The sequence below is a fragment of the Tenrec ecaudatus genome, chromosome 14 (assembly GCF_050624435.1).
Source record: "Tenrec ecaudatus isolate mTenEca1 chromosome 14, mTenEca1.hap1, whole genome shotgun sequence".
Taxonomy (NCBI): Eukaryota; Metazoa; Chordata; class Mammalia; order Afrosoricida; family Tenrecidae; genus Tenrec; species Tenrec ecaudatus.
Window position 1 is genome coordinate 120,556,142 of NC_134543.1, and position 18,048 is coordinate 120,574,189.

Sequence of the window (18,048 nt, forward strand, 5' to 3'; positions counted from 1 at the left end):
ACCCTGTGCACAACAGGACAAAGCACTGGCCGGCCCTGTGCCACCTGCACAATTCTTCTGGTGTTGGGGCCACTGATGCAGCCAATGTATCAATCCATCTCATCCTTTTCCCCCCTGTCTGGCTACTTTGCCAAGCATGATGTCCTTCTCCAGGGACTGGTCTCTCCTGACAACGTGTCTAAAGTTCATGAGACAAAGTCTCATCATCTTTGTCTCTAAGGAGCCTTCCGCATGTTCTTCTCCCAAGACAGAGTTGTGTGTTCTTTAGGCAGTCCGTGGCACTTTCAATATTCTTTGCCCGCACCATAATTCAAATGCATCGATTCTTCCTTATTCAGTGTCCAACTTTCACCTCTATGTGAAGTGACTGAAAATACCATGGCTTGGATAGAGTGACCTCCTTGTACTTCTTGATCCTCAAAGTGATCTCCTTGTACCTCTTGACGGCTGCTTCCATGAGTACTGATTGTGGAGCATTGGACAAGAGCATATCAAGGTCTTGGTCTGAAGTGGCGGAGGCTGCCGAGACCAGATGCATCAGACCGTGACACGGAGACTCAGAAGAGCACAGCCAAGGCTACGGGGCACCTTCTTCTCAGCTGGTCCGAGTCTAGGGAACTGTGGGGCAGGGGGATGAGTGGGCAGCCTTCCTGGCCCATGAAGGCCAAGGACAAACATGGGACCACTGGCAGACAGGCTGCGAACTGACTTATGGACTTCCCTAATAACCCCCCTGGATTTTGAGTTCTGACTTAGAAATCTGCATGGCCATTGCCACGGATTAGGGGATCAGTATAGATGTAGGATGTCATGGGAGGGACAGTTGGAGTCAGCAGAGATGAAGGTTGGCGCATGGAGACGTGGCCATGGGGAAGTCAGGTGAGGCCAGCTACGTTCACCTCCACTGCAAGCGTCTTTTCTTCGCGCCAGGGGAGAGGGCCATTTTTTTCTGCCAAGAGCCATTTGGGTATTTATAACATTAGTCACGGGCCACACAAGAGTATCAACTTCAAAATTATCCTGTGACAGTCCGTCCACCATTTAATGAGCTCATCCTTAGTGTGATGGCGAGAGGAGCCTCAGTGGCATTGTGGTTACGAGTTGGGCTCCAATCCACAAGGTCTGAAGTTCGAGAGAGCACCCTGCACTCCATGGGAGAAAGACGGGGTTTCTTCCAATGGGTGAACAGTTACAGTCTCAGAAACCCACAGGGGTAGTTCTACCCTCTTCTATGGGGCCATGGTGGGTCTGACTTGACGAGATGGCAGGTTTGATTTGGAATGTGTGGACTGCAATGGCTTCTGTTTGGCGAGGTGGGTGAGGTTAGTACCAGCGATGTTAACTGGCACTGACTCCATGGGCCTTAGATGGCCCAAGACCTGGACGCCCCCACCCCTACTCTGAAGGCAAACTTGAGAGGCACTGTAGGTTTGATTCCCGGCCACCGAAGTAAAGAGAACAACAGAGCAAGTAACCCGCTTTCTGTTCGTTTTCCCAGGGCACACAGAAATCATGTTTACACTAGGCCATCGTCTATGAGTGTGCGATAGCCGTATAAAAATATTTATAACATTGTGAGAATGACTAAAACATGACCCAGAGACGCAAAGTGAGTGCGCGATGTTGGAAAAATGGCGCCAGCGGACAGAGCTGCAGGAAGCAGGCTTGTCGCAACCTTCAACTCACAAAGAGCGTCATCCGGAGGGCGCATTGCACCAACGAGCCCCGCTGCTAGAGCAACGTAAGCACGTGGTGCAGTTCTCCGCTGGTAACGGAGGCAGCACGCATCTGAGTTGAATTTCCATGCGGAATTTTTTAAAGTTCTATTTAAAAACAACAGCAACAACAAAACCAGATCTGTACAAATTAAAAAAGTTGATCTTGACTTCTCATGTCTCTTTTAGTAAACATAAGAATGGAACATATTTGCAAAAAACTTTTTTTGTTGTTGGTGGGATGCAATCTTTTCTAAGCCTTTTAAGGCTAGACTTAAATGGCTCCATTTTCCAAGTCGGTCACTCTATCAAGAAAACTTTCTCTGCAGATCAGGATTTTTCTAAGACTCCACATGCACACAGTATCATAGGTCAGAACAGCAGAACACAGACCACATCCCGACTTGTGTGCAATGTCGAAAGCCGTAACCTTGCGTCAAGGTTACACAGCCTCAACCAAGTCACGCACCCACACCCACACACTGCAAAGCCTCATTCGGAACTGGCGACAAGGACATGGTTCAGAATTTCAGCTGGACTTCCTTGCTTCAGCAGTCAAGCCGCACTTGACCGTAGGCCTCACCACATAGCTTAGTGACCCCAGTCAAGGATACAAAGATGTAGTCGTCCATGTATCTCTTCTTTAGATTCTCCACGATGGCGCTCTCTGTGATCTTGGACAGCAGCACCATGTCGTCCACGCCACTCTGCTTGACATTGTGGCTCTGCCAGTGGTACCGGTAGGCACCCTTGCTCCCCTGCGAACACAGAACACACAATTATGAGGATAACTGGTTTCCATCTGGATTTTTATTTTAAGTCATGAATATCCCAAATAGGCTCAAGTGAAATGTAGCGGAATGAGCTAACACGAGGAGGGTTTCTTTGATATCAACAGATCATGAACCTGAGAAAAGGGAACTGATCACAAGGAACGACATATAACGCCCTTCCTAGGGGATGGCCAACAGAAAAGTGGGTGAAGGAAGACAGCGGTCAGTGGAAGACTTGGGGGGAAATTTTCTAAATTATCAAGGGTTTATCAGGGAGGGAAGGTGATGGAGGGAGGGGAAAAATGAGAAGCTGATATCAAGGGCTCAAGTAGAAAGAAAATGTTTTGTACACATATGTACAAATGTGCTTGACAATGGATGGATGTGTGGATTGTGATAAGAGCTATAAAAGTAATCTGGTGTCAATTTAAAGATTAAGAGTGGAAGCATGGAGTCTAGGCTGTCAATCTGGAGATAGCCAATGAGACTTCTGTGTGGGAATGGCCTTCTGAGAATTCTGGGAAATCTGGGAATTCCTTCTTGGAGGCAGGAGATGTACACACTCTCTCTACTACTCCCTGGGAGACATTGCAGCTGAAAAGACCTCTGAATGGAGGAGCCACGTAGAGACTCCTGCCAGCGCAGAGATGCTTACAATGCCACTGGATCCAAAGACTTTCTACCCAGTGGCCTGTGCTCATCCTGCATCCGGTATCATTGCATGTGTTTCAAGAGTCTGAAGAGGACTCTGGATTGCTGTCGGACATATGGGCGAATGTTGGACTTATGGACTTGATCTGGACTGGGCTGGGATGTTTTCTCAATGTGCAATTGCTCTTGTATATGAATCTCTTTCTTATACACATTCGAGTGTCATGGATATGTTTCTCTAGTCTACCCAGATTAACACAGCTACTGTGCCACCAAGTGCATGTGTAAACACACGCTAATGGGTGTTCAAAAGGGGGGAGTGGCTCATGAAGCTTTGGGCCCACGGAGATGACTGCTCTGAGAAGGTGCCACTGGAAATGGATCGAAACCATGCAGAATTTCTCAGGGGAGACCAGAGGAGGGAGAATCTTTACAATAATCTGCAATTGCCAGGGGGAAAAATAAAAGCTAATTCATATGAAATAGTGAGAACGATTCGATAGCAAACTATTGGAAGGTGTTCCCTGTCCTCCAAACCTGCTCACCCTACTGAGACATCTTAGGGCCCTTCCCTCTCTCTGGGAGTTCAATGCTTTGGGGAGCTTCAACAAGAAGCCATTCCGAAGGAGGGTTTCTAGAAAGGTCGCCTGCCCAGACATCAAAATTATGAGGGGGAGAGGGAACAGGGGGCTCCTGGAATGAAGGCCCATGCTGCACGCTGTTGAAAAAGTTTACACAGTTAATTCAGAAGGGTGACTGATTACGTGCTGAGTGCAGTCAGCATCATTAAAACAGAACATGTGGAAAATGTGGACGTGACAACGGTTTTGCTATATATTTTCTTACCAGGATTAAAAGATTTCTAAAAATTAAACATTAGAGAAGACAAATAGCTTGGATGAAATTATGACGGGGAACTTCTTTAAAAAAATACCAGCCATAAAATCTCTTCAAGAATGAAAATGACAGATTAAAAAAAAACAAACCCCAAACACCATATATTCCTTTTCCAAAAACCAAAATCACTTCCATCAAGTCATTTATTACGGAGAGGAAAAAATGTTAAAATGCCTAATGTTTTCTCAGAGTAAATTTTCAGAGTAAATGGCAAATTCTAAGCGGCTCTGGGAAATGGAACCTTTAAATATCCATCAGGAAGGGGGCCACCTGGGACAAGTCCGGCAACCAGAGCCATGGGCCGAGCTTCAGAAAGGGGAGCCCGAAAGCTTGCCGCCCGTGCCGTCTTGCAGAGAGAACTGTCTATAGGATATATTTGGCTTTCTCAGAAACACATGCAATCCCAATTCTACAAAATTACCTCAGCCCTTGCCACGACTGCTTCCTCTTGTGGCAACGCAGGAGAGGGTGCTAGGGGGAGGGTGCCAACAACACACTGACCACAGCTCAACTCACGGGCTTTTCAGCGCCCACCACGTTGATTTCCAGCCAGGGAGAGTCCTTAAAGTGTCCTCTCTGGCACTCACCTTCCCTCCTTTGTCTAGTGTGGCTTTTCTCTCGGGGCCCCACAAAGGCTACCCTGAATAGAAAATCAGGGTCCCAGAGGAACGAAACGGAAACATCTTCCCAGGAATGTATGCTTGCTGGTTTTTAACCCCAATAGCTCCTAAAGCATCCCAAACGTGGCCGAAGGGCTATGAATAAGGGCTATGAACAGAAGGGCTATGAATAAGCTGTTTAACTCCCACCAGGGCCGAGAGCAATCACAGTGTCTGTGTCTGTATTGATCCACAGAAACTACCTCCAAGGCAACCCAGGGTGGCCTTGGGGCCCAATCCAGTGTCTTTTCTCTCTTGGTCCTGTATATCGATAGACGATACGACACTGCCCTGGCCCATCACGGGTGCGGTTTCCCCGCCCCTCTTACGGCAGCTAGTCTCCTGGTAGAATAGCACTCCCTGTATGTACAGTTCACAATTCTCCTGATTCCAGAGACTGCGCAGGCTCCCCACCCTGCGCTTCTCTGTCCTCTCTCAACCACTGGATAAGGACTCCGTACACAAGGTGATGAGTTGCTTGATTTGTAGCCGCTGCTGAATTTAATATGCCAAACGTTCCTGTGAGAAGAGCTTACCGTCACCAAGCTACCGAGAAAGAAACAGGTCTTCCAACCGGGGCAAGGAGCACACGTGAGAGCTGAGCCCTAGTCTCCCAACATGGTCTCCTGTACCCTGTCTCCCGAGGGATGTACTGCCCTGTTTCCATCATGTTGAGTCGAGGATGGCAACAGAATGACAAGTCCAAGGTTGAATTCATCACCAGAAAGACACTCATTGGTCAGTCTTTGGTAAGAATCCCCTTTTCCTCGTGTCAAGTGGGAGAACGTCGAGGGTATCTGCTCCCTAAAGATTTAGAGTCTCAGCGACCCCCTGTGGGGGTGCGATGAGTTAGAACTGACTCAACAGCAGTGGCTTTATTTTGCTTTTTATGTCCTTTTTGGGGTTGTAACATCAAAGGCTGCGTATTAGAGCTTAAATTCTGAGCTCCTGGTTTGCAAAAGGCAGTGCCAGCCCAAAATCCACCTGGGGAGTTCCCACATCGATTAAAGGCTCCATTAAAGACCTCAAAGGGTGTAGATGATCCTTCCCTCAGCTGGACTGCCTTGGAAAGTAGTTTACCGCCACCGTCTCCAGCCAGCCCAGGGAGTGGCAGTCTCTTAGGAGCTTGCCTGGGTGTGTCCCAGACAGAGGTAACGTGGACTTGTCCCCATCACGGTCCTCTTCCTGCTTCTGCCGTCCTACCTATCATGAATGATGCCCGATCTGTCACCAAGCATGAATGCTTGGCAGTCTTTGTTCCGTGCCTTCTTTAACCAGCATCCTGACTGTGACTCTGGCCCTCCTTTTGACTTCCTGCCTCATCCGAAGGACCAGGTGTGTGCTTTTGTGTGGTCTTTGTTGCTTTTCAGATGAGGGAATAAGTGTTCCCTTTAAATTATACTTGAGGTTGGGGTCTTTTGTACGGGGAAACAGCTGAAGCACCAGAGTTATTTTCTGATTGGACACAATTCCTGTGTCCAATAGGTCATCAAACTCTATTCTTCTCACTCGTCCGCCCGCCCTCCCTCGCCCTCTCAGACCATTCTATATGCTACATAGATTCTGTCATTTAACTTTCACCACGATCATGCATACTATGAATTACTTCTCTTCGGTGAGAGCACTCTGAATTTTCTAATTTTAACTTCTTTGTTTACTGGCTGCCACTTATTATCACCTTCCTCCTCTTCCCCACAAAACAAAAGCATTCTGGGAGGGTAGAGTAGAGGGAGGAGGCATGAAGACCAAGAAGGGCTGAGCAAGTCGGAGCCTTTGGGAGAAAGCTGACCTTCTCATACCGTCAAGGATAAAGGTCAGAAGCCACCCAGTAGGTAAATGAAGGCTACACCTCAGGATGGACATGCCATCAAGGAAGCTGGCAACCAAATGGGCAGGGGCAGAGGCTCTCATCCCAGCCCAGTTCAAAAAAAAAGCCTGTTGGTAGGGACAACAGACTTCTCTGGGGCCATGGCCCTGACCTTCCCAGAGACCTTCCGTGGAGCACAGCTGCAGAATCAGGGAGCATGTGAACCACAGGCGAGGGGGATGGCCATCATTTCCAACCCCTAAACAAAAGTCCTGGGACCCAAGACCGAGTTACTCAGATCGCAAACCCGTGTCTAGTGACCTAGAATTGAGAGGCCATGAAGTATCGTTCTGGCACACATGAACTTGAGCACCTGGCTCCCTTCAGTTTCTTCCTTCTACCGTTGACCGAGCAGGCAGGGCAAGGGCAGGCTGCCAGATGTGTTTGGGGGGACGAGGGAAAGAGACCTTGGTGGGACTTCCCCTTTGGCATGAACAGGGGCCTTCTGCTCAAAAGGTTCATTAGACAAGAATCTGTTTCCTTCTCACCCTAGTGGGCAAACCACTCTTTGTTCCATTAAAAAGGATCACATTGTCAACACCTCGGAGGATGAGCAGCTGACAGTCCAGCCGAAATGAAAACGAGGATAATTATGAAAGTTCCTCTGAGCGCCAAGACTACAAATTCTGAACCCAACCCAACGCCCTGCCATGGAGGTGATCCCAACCCACAGCAACCCCAAAGGGCAGGGGACAGCTGCCCCGCCGTTTCCAAGATTGCAGCTCAAGAGCAATCTCACCTTTCTCTGTGGAAAGGCTGGTGGTTTTGAACGGCTGACCTGTGTAACCACACCAACGGGAGGCAGCGTTGCTGTCAGGACTGCACTGTGAGCATGAGAGCAGGACCTCTCTGATCCCCACGGAGCTTTCCTAACAAGCCCACTGAGTCATCAGCAACTGATGTTGAAGGTGAAACGGATGATCTGCTCTGTAAACCTCCCCCTAATTCACGAGATTTTTATTTTCAGGGCATGGATTCACACAAACTCTGCAAAGCAGGGTACTCCCACATGCCCATCATGGACTCATGTGTCCTCCTCAGGAGGCGGCACTGAGACCCAGGGGTCCTGGTCCCAGAGGGATGACCCAGCTGTCGAGCCAGAACCTCGGCTGCCTGAATCTCAAAAGGTGTGTGTTTCCTGGGGGTGGAGCCTAGGCAGAGCAAAGGTGAGCTTCTGCACAAAGGCAGTCATTCTTCTCGCCCTGAAAGCCTACCTTCACGTCGTCACAGCCTGGCCTGCCACCAGCGCGGCTCTGGAAACACTCACACCAGTGTCCCAGTCCATCCAGAAGAGAGCAAGTGCTCTTAGACTGAGGGGAAACTATAGTCTTCAGCAACCCAGAGACAGGAGCCCCTTCCCTGTGCCCTGTAATACAATCAGGCCACTGTTGGGCAGGGCCACAGGGGAGGGTGTGCCCATAAGCAAACAGCCTGCCACTCTTTCAGAGGCAGGGCATTTGAAAACAAACCCAAACTCACATCCACGGAGCCCACGCTGACTCAGAGCAACCCTATAGATCAGCCTAGAACCGCCCCGGTACAGGAGGAGAAAGCCTTGTCTGTCTCCCTCGGGGTAGCTGCCTTCTGAACCGCTGACCTTGGGGTTAGCAGCCCAACGCCAAACCATGGCGCCACCAGGGCCCCTGATCTGTAGACAGGTATCCAAAATTTAGGTACACAGACCTATGTGTGTAAAAACAGTTAGTTAACTAAATGAAAAGAAAACTCGGCTCTTTAGCCCAGCAATCAACTTTGAAAGGGTCATTTTGAGTCAGATATGACTTATCAGCAACAGGGTTACTTTTTGTTTGTTTGGCACATGCAGCTACTAAAGCAGCGGTTCTCAACCTGTGGGTCGCGACCTCTTTGGGGGTTCGAATGACCCTTTCACCGGGGTTGCCCGATTCATACAGTAGCAAAATGACAGTGATGAAGTAGCAGTGAAAATAAATATTATGGTTGGGGGGCGGGGTCACCACCACACGAGGAACTGCGTGAAAGGGTCGCGGCATCCGGAAGGTTGAGAACCACTGTGTTAAAGGAATATTGGTAGTGCAGTGGTTAAGCAACTGCCAGCTAAGCAAAAGGTCTGTAGTTCAAACCCGCTAGCAAGTCCTCTAGGAAATGTGGCCGTCTGCTTCTGTCAAGTACAGTCTTGGAAACCCGACGGTGGTTCCACCTTGCCTGGAGGAGTAGCTAGGAGGTGCAATGGACTCGGCAGCGGTGGGTTTGGTGTGGTAGTTTCAAAAGTAGGCCCAGCTTTCTGTACCAGGCTGTTCGCCATAGCAGAGCTTCACAAGACTATGCTTCATCCTGTGGACAGGCGTCTGCATGGGCTGACATAGGAAAAGCATGACACCGCGTTTGATTAAAAAATAAACCAAGCAATAAGTACATCATTGGAATTGGTCAACATTTTAAAAAGGCATGGGTGTGATCATTGTTTCCTGGGAAGTTCTAAAAGGTCTGTTTGGGGGTGAGACCGGGGGTGTGGGGAAAGGGAAGACAGTCACTTTGTGCATTGAAAGCAGTGCCAATACAATCTAGCCTTTTCTGAGACGGTGCTGGGCACTGACCCAACTAAGTAAGCCGAAAGCCAGGATCATCACGCTGAGACTGGGCTGCTGGGCTGCTTCCAGGTCCAAGAGGTGAACTGGGAGCTGCAGTCTGCACGACAAGATATGAACCTGTCTGTGTCTCTTAGAAGGCCCCTGGGTACCATGAATCAGCAAATCCCATTTTCAGAAAAACTGAAAGTAGAATGCATAACAAATGCATCAACCCGGGAAACAGATAAACTGTATTCTTACTGTGAGCCAGAAACCCTGAGCCTATAATTGAGCTGGGCTTGCTTTTTCCCGGCCTTTTCTGTCCCAGGGAGCCATAATTGAAAAGAAACAGAACGGTTTGTTGGGGCTCAGTCTTTTAACCGGCAGCCTGGGAAGTCTAGCTTGTGCGTTTCTGCCATTTGACCGGAAAGATAACCTTCCATTTCAAATGATGGTGAAGCCAATTGTCAGCGTCTGTTTGGCTACTATGTGCAAGGCACTGGTAAGCCAGCACTGGGCTTGTGACATAGGTCACTGTAGGAATTAGACTCACTAATATTTTGGTGATATGGAGAAGTGTATTTGAAGCAAGTGGGCGCTTCACCTGGACGGCAGTGAATACAAGAGGGTGTCTCTGGAGGAATCAGAGGGTGACCCCTCAACCTTTGGGTAACTGGAACTTAACATTGAATAATTTACTGAACTATTACCAATTATCATGGCACCTCAAGACACACAAGTATTAAGTTCCTATTTTATGGACGGGGAAGCTGAGGCCTAGAGGGATAAAGTGGTGCGCCAACTTGCCTCCGGTTGGTGGAGAAGAGGAGGTGGGAGAGTGGGGAAGTCCACTGAAGGGTGGAAACATGGAAGAAGGGTAGGGGGTGGGGGAGCTTCGTGAATATGAAAGATGTACTCAACAATAACAACAATTAAAACAACAATAAAACCCTCTGCCAATGAATCAGCTTTGACTAAGTGACCCTCTATAACAGCAGTTCTCAACCTGTGGGTCGCGACCCCTTTGGGGGGTGTCGAACGACCCTTTCACAGGGGTTGCCTAAGACCATCAGAAAACACATAACTATCTCACCATAGATAATGACAGGTTGTGTTGTGATTAATCACTATGCTTTAATTATGTTCAATTTGTAACAATGAGAATCCATCCTGTGTATCAGATACCTACATTTTGATTCATAACATTAGCAAAAGTACAGTTATGAAGTAGCAATGGAAATAACTTTATGGTTGGAGAGCCATGACAACATAAGGAACTGTATTAAAGGATCTGGTATTAGGAAGGTTGAGAACCACTGCTTGCTATACATGGTTTCTGAGGCTATAAACCTTCCAGGAGGAGACAGTCTCTCTTTGTCCTCGTAGTAGAAAGTGGCTAGGAGGTTTGAACTGCTCACCTTGGGTTAGCAACCCAGCACTGAATTCATTGGTTCTATTCATTCACGTATACAAGACCTTACCAGTATGGTTAGCATTTCCACATATCTTATCTCACTTAGTCTCTGAAGCCAAAGGCAAAGCTGAGACATGGCTAGGGGAGGTGCAGTTTCCTCTTCTATCCTCTTTCTGCTACACTAATGCTCATTTCCAATACCATCCTCAAGGCCAAGTGCAGATGGTCTGCGGTGGGTTCAGATGGACTACTGTGGGTTCAGTGGTCTCTTGGCCAGAGTCAGCCTTCCTCTAGAAAGCAGGCTCCCCTGTGGAGAAGCAGTCCGTGACTAGACCAAGCAGTTAAGTTAGTATCTTTGGAGCATGGAAGTTGTGAATCACAAAACCATGTCAAGAGGCCAGAACTCTCTGAAGACACATGGCTATTGCCAGGACTGACTAGAAAACCAGCCAGCCTTCCCACCCCCCACCATTGGGACCTTGTGTGAAGTCAACCACAGAGCCTCACACAAACGTTTGCATTTCAGCAGATCAGTAGCCAGATGCCACTGAGCGGGTGTTGCCTGCACGTGTTTCGGGGTAGATTTTCGTGCTTCCTGGAGTTTTCGAGGCCTGAGGGTTTGGAATTAGATCACCAGGACTTAAATCTTCTGCGTGGATTCAATCCAACACCTTTCACTTGGCGTCTAAGCCCTACTACCCCTGGGTACCAGCCAGGAAACTCTAGTTCAGACCAGAGTGAGAACAGGAGTTAAGATTGACAATTATCCCAAATCAGTCTTACCCACCGCCACGGGGTCCAATTGGACTCAGAGCGGCCCTATAGGACAAGGTATAAGTATTCTGCAGAGTTTCCAAGGCTGTAGGTCTTTATTGAAGCAGAATGCCACCCTGTTCTCCAGGTGAAGGGGGTATGGGGTTCATACCCCTCGGTTAGCAGCCCAATGCTTACTGAATTCACTGCACAGCCAGAGACAGCTCTTCCGGTAATCAAGCCAGTCGCCCAATCCCTGCAGAGGGAAGCTTGCTCGTATGTGATGACAACGGTAGCTTAGCAACGGGTGAAAGGTACACACAGGGCTGGCAGCAGTGATGGGTTGGTTATGAAGGGGGCAGAAAAAAGTATCAGGGGGTTTGATGCGTGCTGTTGAATATGAAGTTGATCTGAAACCTCAACTCTCATCTAATTTACAAAAAGCAATAAGGGGTGGTAAGTTGTCCACATATTTTTAAGCGCATAGAAATTTTATTTATGAAAAATGACATCTCTGTATGAAAATAAGTGATTATACATTGGGCTGCTAACTGCAAAGTCAGCAGTTTGAGACCACCTGCTGCTCTGGAGGAGAAGATGAGGCTTTCTAGTCCCACACACGGTTACAGAGTTGGAAACCCCGAGGGGCAGTGCTACTTGTTCCTATAGCCGTGGTTCTCAACTTCCTAACGCCATGACCCTTTCATACAGTTCCTCATGTTGTGGAGACCCTAACTATAAAATTATTATCATTGCTACTTCATAAATGTAATTTTGCTACTGTTATGAATCGGGCGAGCCCTGTGAAAGATCGTTCAATCCACACCAGCCTGTGTGATCCAGTGGTCCCAAAGGGATCAGTTATCAGGCATCAAAGAACAAAAAAATCATATCATTGGGTGCACACCTCCATGATACGATCGCTGAAGACAAATGGGTGCATAAGCAAATGTGGTGAAGAAAGCTGATGGTGCCCGGCTATCAAAAGAGATAGTGTCTGGGGTCTTAAAGGCTTGAAGGTGAATAAGTGGCCATCTAGCTCAGAAGCAAAAAAGCCCACATGGAAGAAGCACACCGGTCAGTGCGATCACGAGGTGTCAAAGGGACCAGGCATCATGCAAAAAAAATAGATATATGTATGTATATATATATGTGTGTGTGTATATATATATATATATATACCATATTGAATGAAGGGGGAAGTGCAGAGTGGAGACCCAAGGCCCAAGTGTCGGCCACTGGACATCCCCTCACAGAGGGGTTTCAGAGAGGAGATGGGTCAGTCAGGGTGCGAGGTAGTACCGATGAAGAACACAGCTTTCCCCCAGATCCTGGATGCTTCCTCCGAATTCTACCTTGCAGGGCTGGATAGGGCAGAGGTTGTACACTGGTACATATGGGGGCTGGAGGCACAGGGAATCCAGGGTGGATGATACCTTCAGGACCAAGGGTGTGAGGGGCGATGCTGGGAGAGTTGAGGGTGAGTGGGTTGGAAAGGGGAAACTGATTACAAGGATCCACATGTGACCTCCTCCCTGGGAGAGGGACGGCAGAGAAGTGGGGGAAGGGAGACTCCGGATAGGGCAAGATATGACAAAATAATGATGTATAAATTACCAAGGGCACATGAGGGAGTGGGGAGCGGGGAGGGAGGGAAAAAAAGAGGACCTGATGCAAAGGGCTTAAGTGGAGAGCAAATGCTTTGAGAATGATTGGGGCAGGGAATGTGCAGATGTGCTTTATACAATTGATGTATGTATATGTATGGATTGTGATAAGAGTTGTATGAACCCCTAATAAAATGTAAAAAATGAAAAGAGGAGAAAAAAAAAAAGAAAGATCGGTCAACCCCTGAAGGGGTCGTGACCCACAGGTTGAGAACCCCTGTCCTAGGGGGTCGCTATGAGTCAGGATCCACTTGATGGTAGTGAGTTTAGGTATGAGGGTTATTTCTCTCTGTGACTTCTCTGTATGGCTATCTTTTTCTATTGAACATGTGTTTATAAATAACGCACAGACACACAGAGCTATTTTTATAGCGAAAAGAAAAGCAGATTAAATAACCTAACAGAGGCAAGACTGTTCTGTAAATTAAGTGAAATACATAAAATATGACACTGTTTTCCATAGTCTCATTATTCCACATCAATTCTCAGTCTGGGGCCCCATTTGCAGCTCTAGTAAAGCTGTCTTTAAATGCAAACGGACCCCCGACTGGGAAAGAAAAAATAAAAAGCCTTTCTTTTACTTTCTCCCTGTCTGACATTTTACTCCTCCAAAGATCATTTTCTCTATCCAAGAAGAGTTCAAATTGAAGACATCCCAAATGATAATTACAACATCCCATCAATTGTAAGATTAATTTTTTTTCACACTTTCATACCTTGAAACGAAAATGAGTCTTCCAACCAATAGTGTATCTCAGCATAACTGGCCTTAACAGTGAATGAATGAATGGTATGCCATATAGCAAAAAGTATTTTCAGTTTGGAAAATACTTGCATGGAACACTTAAGCATGGGCGAGGCACTGTTCTGAGCTCTTGATAAATATTAAATCACTATTTCATATCATCATACATTAAAAAACAAACGATATAGATTTGGGTTGTCCCAGAAACATGTGCAGATGTCAATCTCACCTCGGGACCTGCCTGATGAGGCTGATCATTCCCTAGTGTTAGAGTCCCTGGGGTGGAAATGTTCGTGCCTGTCCTCCACCCACAGGATGGAGGGTCCTTGACAACACGCCAGTCAAGGTCATTGCGTATTCCTCTTCAGTTTGTGCAGGAACCAGTATCTACAATCAGGGTTTGGAGAAAGAAGGCCCTTGTTCCCATCGAGGTGAGTCCAACCCCGGGGATTCATGGTGATTTCTGCCTTTGCTCACAATGTCACTCACTCCAGCCATTTTTCAACGGCTTTCATGACATTACCATGTTCAGCTTTCTTCAGTTCAACTGCTTCATGGGTTTCCATAAACTTATTGTCCATTTCACGTTGACTTAATCCTAAAGAGCATTGTTCATAAAACGACGAGTGTTAGTGTCTCCTGTGTATATAAAATGAATAACGAATGAATACATTTTATAATATGCGTTGCGTGGTGCACACAGCACCTGGTAGTCCACCTTGGTGCCATGTTACACACATGGGGACACTCGTGGGCCTGTTTTCCAGTTTACCCAGAGGGTTTCTGATCATGACTGTGGAAACCTCACGTGGCAGTACATGGGTAGCAAAACACGTGCCATCCCCATGATTGCACTTATAGAGTTCTATGACATTAAACATGTTCCACCATGTTCTCCAACCATTGCCTTTTGGGGAAATGGCTGGCTGCCCTGGGGAGGGTGGACTTAGGAGTTCTAGACGAGGTTCATAGGACAGCCCTTATTCCCTGGTGGCACACCTTCTTGGGACCCAGCTGCAGAATCTTTACATTTGAACCCACCCACCATTCCATGAAAGATGTGTCAACCTGCTTCCATAAAGGCTTAAAAAAAAACCAAACCCAAATGAACCCTCCAAACCCACTGCCATCAATTGGATTCAGACTCACAGCAACTCCCTGCTGATTTCCTGAAGCAGGAAACCCCACGGGAGCAGACAGCCTCGTCTTTCTCCTGAAGTATGGCTGGTGGGTTTGAACCCCAGACTTGGTGGACAGCAGCCCAATGCTTAGCCAACCACACCACCGGGGCCCTCTGTGGCCCCCACTTTTGGGTTTACAGCAACTGTACTACCAGAGTGCCATGCATTTCGTAATCACTACTATTGAGTTGATTGCAACTCCTAGTGACCCTGTAGAGCAGAGCAGATTTCCCCTGAGGACACCTACCCAGTGGCTGCGCAGGAAAAAAGACCTGGCGCTCTACACATGGGGTCATCATGAGTGAGAATTGACTCGACGGCATCTGGTTTGGCCTTACGTTCAACTTGTTTCTAATGTGATTCCAATGTGACATCTCTGTTGACAAGACTTCATCGACAGATTCATGAGCCAGTAAAAGGGGGAGGGAGAACACGGTCATGCCAAGTGTCCTAATGCTTTGTATTTGAAAACTACAGTTTCGGAAGCAATGAAAAGTGCCCGGTGAGTTTCTTTAACTGAATTCAGCAGACAACATGCCGAAGGCCAATCAGGCAGAAACACCAGCACCAACGGTTCAGGATCATTCTTACTGATTGAAATAGAAATAAAACCGGGAAGGTAATTGAACAATTTCTTGCCACAGTAAGTGAACCATCGCTCTGTACCACAGAACCAAGAAATCCTCATTTCAAAGGGGTTCTGAGGAAATGGGACATATGCGAAGGCTGATCAGCGGAATGCAGCCGAGCTGAGATCAAGCTGATGACAGGCAGTTTTGCGGGATTCTGATCCCGGCAGCTCTCCTCCACCTCAAATGATGCCTTGTGCATAGGAATGCACTGCAGGACGCAAGATAACCAACTCACCTCTTCTGGTATTTAGATGACTTAGTTCTTCTGAAAGGTGATGCTTGGGACATAAGTGAAGGAAGTTTTGTTCATTTGTTTTTGAAAGCAAAAAACCCAAACACTTCTTTGACTCTCGTATTTTTAGAGAGCCAATGTAGAAACACTAGCAGGGCATGGAGAGAGGATTTTCGGATTTTCAGAGAGGTGAGCCAGGTACAGAATGAATGGATCACCTCCTGCTATGTTGAGATGCGGAAAGTGGGGAAGGAAGGGTCTGCAGTGGGATCAGGGACGTCTCAAGGGCACAACAAACGCGGTCTTGGATGCCTTCTGGAGCTCCTCCCAAATCCAGGCCCAGAGTCAAGCTCAGGGGCAAGGAGTATCCCCTGACCACATGGCCACTAGCCAACAATGAACAGGGAAGTACAGACGGCAGGCAAGCCCTCCCTGTTTCCCCAATTTCCTTCTCTTGTTCCTGGCATGAACATACCTGGTCGTCTGCCTGATCTGGCCTTACCCCCAGCTCCAAGCTCCTCTGTGGGCAAAATGCAGTCATTCATGGCTTTGGCCTAAGGCTCAAGGTCTAAGATTTTGGTATGTAAGGGATGCGTATGAAGAAACAAGGAGATCTGCGATCATGGAGTCCAAGGATTGATTGGCTGTCAGGAGGGGCAGGTCTTGTGGGCACATCTCTGGAGAATATGTCTCCAGAGCAACCACATTGCAGACTGGTGTCAGCCAGGACCTTGCAGACTCTGGACAGCGCAATGGAGGATGATCAACAGCTGATCCATCCCTTCATCATCAGGTGACAGACCCAGGACCTGCTTTGCCTTTTCTGCTCATGGCCCCTATCTCGGGCTTCAAGACTGGTCTTAGAACAACAACAATAACAAAAAATGGGGCTGGGCGCAAGGAATTTAGAAGAGGGCGTAGGAATCAAGTACAAACTTGAATATAATTTCATTACATGTCTGTCCTAGGGTAGACAGGATAGCTGGAGCTTATGTTTTGATATCTCCTTTATGAAATTAAGGAGACCAGTGGCTTAAAAGTGGGGCCCACCAACCAAAAGGTAGGCAGTTCGAACCCATTGCCAACTGTCTTTGTCTGCATGGGACAAAGACAAGGCTGTCTCCTTCTGGAAAGATGGACAGTCTCAGAAATCCCAAGGGGGCAGTTCTCTGTCCTACATAGAGTCAGAATGAGTCAGAATCAACTCTGGGGCAGTGGGTTTGGTTTTACTGGCTTATCACTCAAAAGCCACACCCAAACTGCAAGTCCAATTTGCAAGGACTAGGCCAGTGGGCGGGGATGGGTGGGGTGTGTGTGCAGCAGGACCAGCAGACTCTGGAATCTTACCTTGTGTTTATGTATCTTGCCCATGGACTTCCATGACCCTCACCCCTGGCCTACAGAGCTGTGCCCCGCGGTTCATAATCAAGTGATGGAGATGAATCGGCAGTAAAACCAATTTGCTGACTTATCCAGGCCCCCTGCAGTGTCTTCTTCTGGGTTTTCCGAAGGCTCCAAACATAAACTTTGCTTTCCTTTGACCAACCACGAGAAAATAAAGACAGGAATTGCACAAGAAGATCAGGAAAGGTTAGCCAAGGGAGGAGACTGCGGTTGTCACTGGATAAAGGTCTTATCACTCCTACAATTGAAGACTTAAGGAAGCTTTGCAAGGATTTCATTCATAGTTCAGGCAAGAGGAGGTAAACGCTCTACACCCCAGTTTCCTTTCCCATAAAATAGGAGAAATAGTGGTATCAAACATTTGGGGTTTTTTAAGAGGTTTAAATGAGATGATCTACATTAGACCAGCCCACCAAACGTCAAGACAAAACAAAATAAAAAATCAAACTCACTGCCATCCTGCTGAAGCCATCTCATAGGGACCCTATAGGACAGGCTCCCGCGGGCTTCCGAGTCTGTTATTCTATTGTTTAAAAATCATTTTGTAGGGACTTGTACAACTCTTAACACAATCCATACATATATCGATTGTAAAAGCATATTTGTACATTCATTGCCCTCATCGTTCTCAAAACATTTGCTCTCCACTTAAGCCCTTGGCATCTGCTCCTCATTTCCCCTCCTGAGACTGTAATTCTTTATGGAAGTGGAAAGCCACTGTAGGCAGCCAGAACAGAGACCAGGGCGTCTACTGGGCATGCTCCAAATTCAGGCTCGGTGCCAGGAAGGGGCGGTACACCTGGGTGGGCCCCAATCCAGGCCAGGTGGGCTTAATTCAGCCAATGGGGTCAACCAGTACCGTCGACCACGCCTCCCAGCAGAAGGCCCTAAAAAGGCTGGCACTCTGAG

General features: G+C 47.6%; 1 protein-coding gene across 1 annotated transcript in view; it reads right to left on the reverse strand.

The window, feature by feature from the left end:
• MYO1E (myosin IE) overlaps positions 1-18,048 on the reverse strand; it is a 247,587-nt gene that overhangs the window by 150,816 nt on the left and 78,723 nt on the right. The window contains exon 2 of the mRNA XM_075531887.1: positions 2,330-2,473. Coding sequence (XP_075388002.1) covers positions 2,330-2,473 — 144 coding nt within the window. The remainder of the gene's footprint in view (positions 1-2,329; positions 2,474-18,048) is intronic.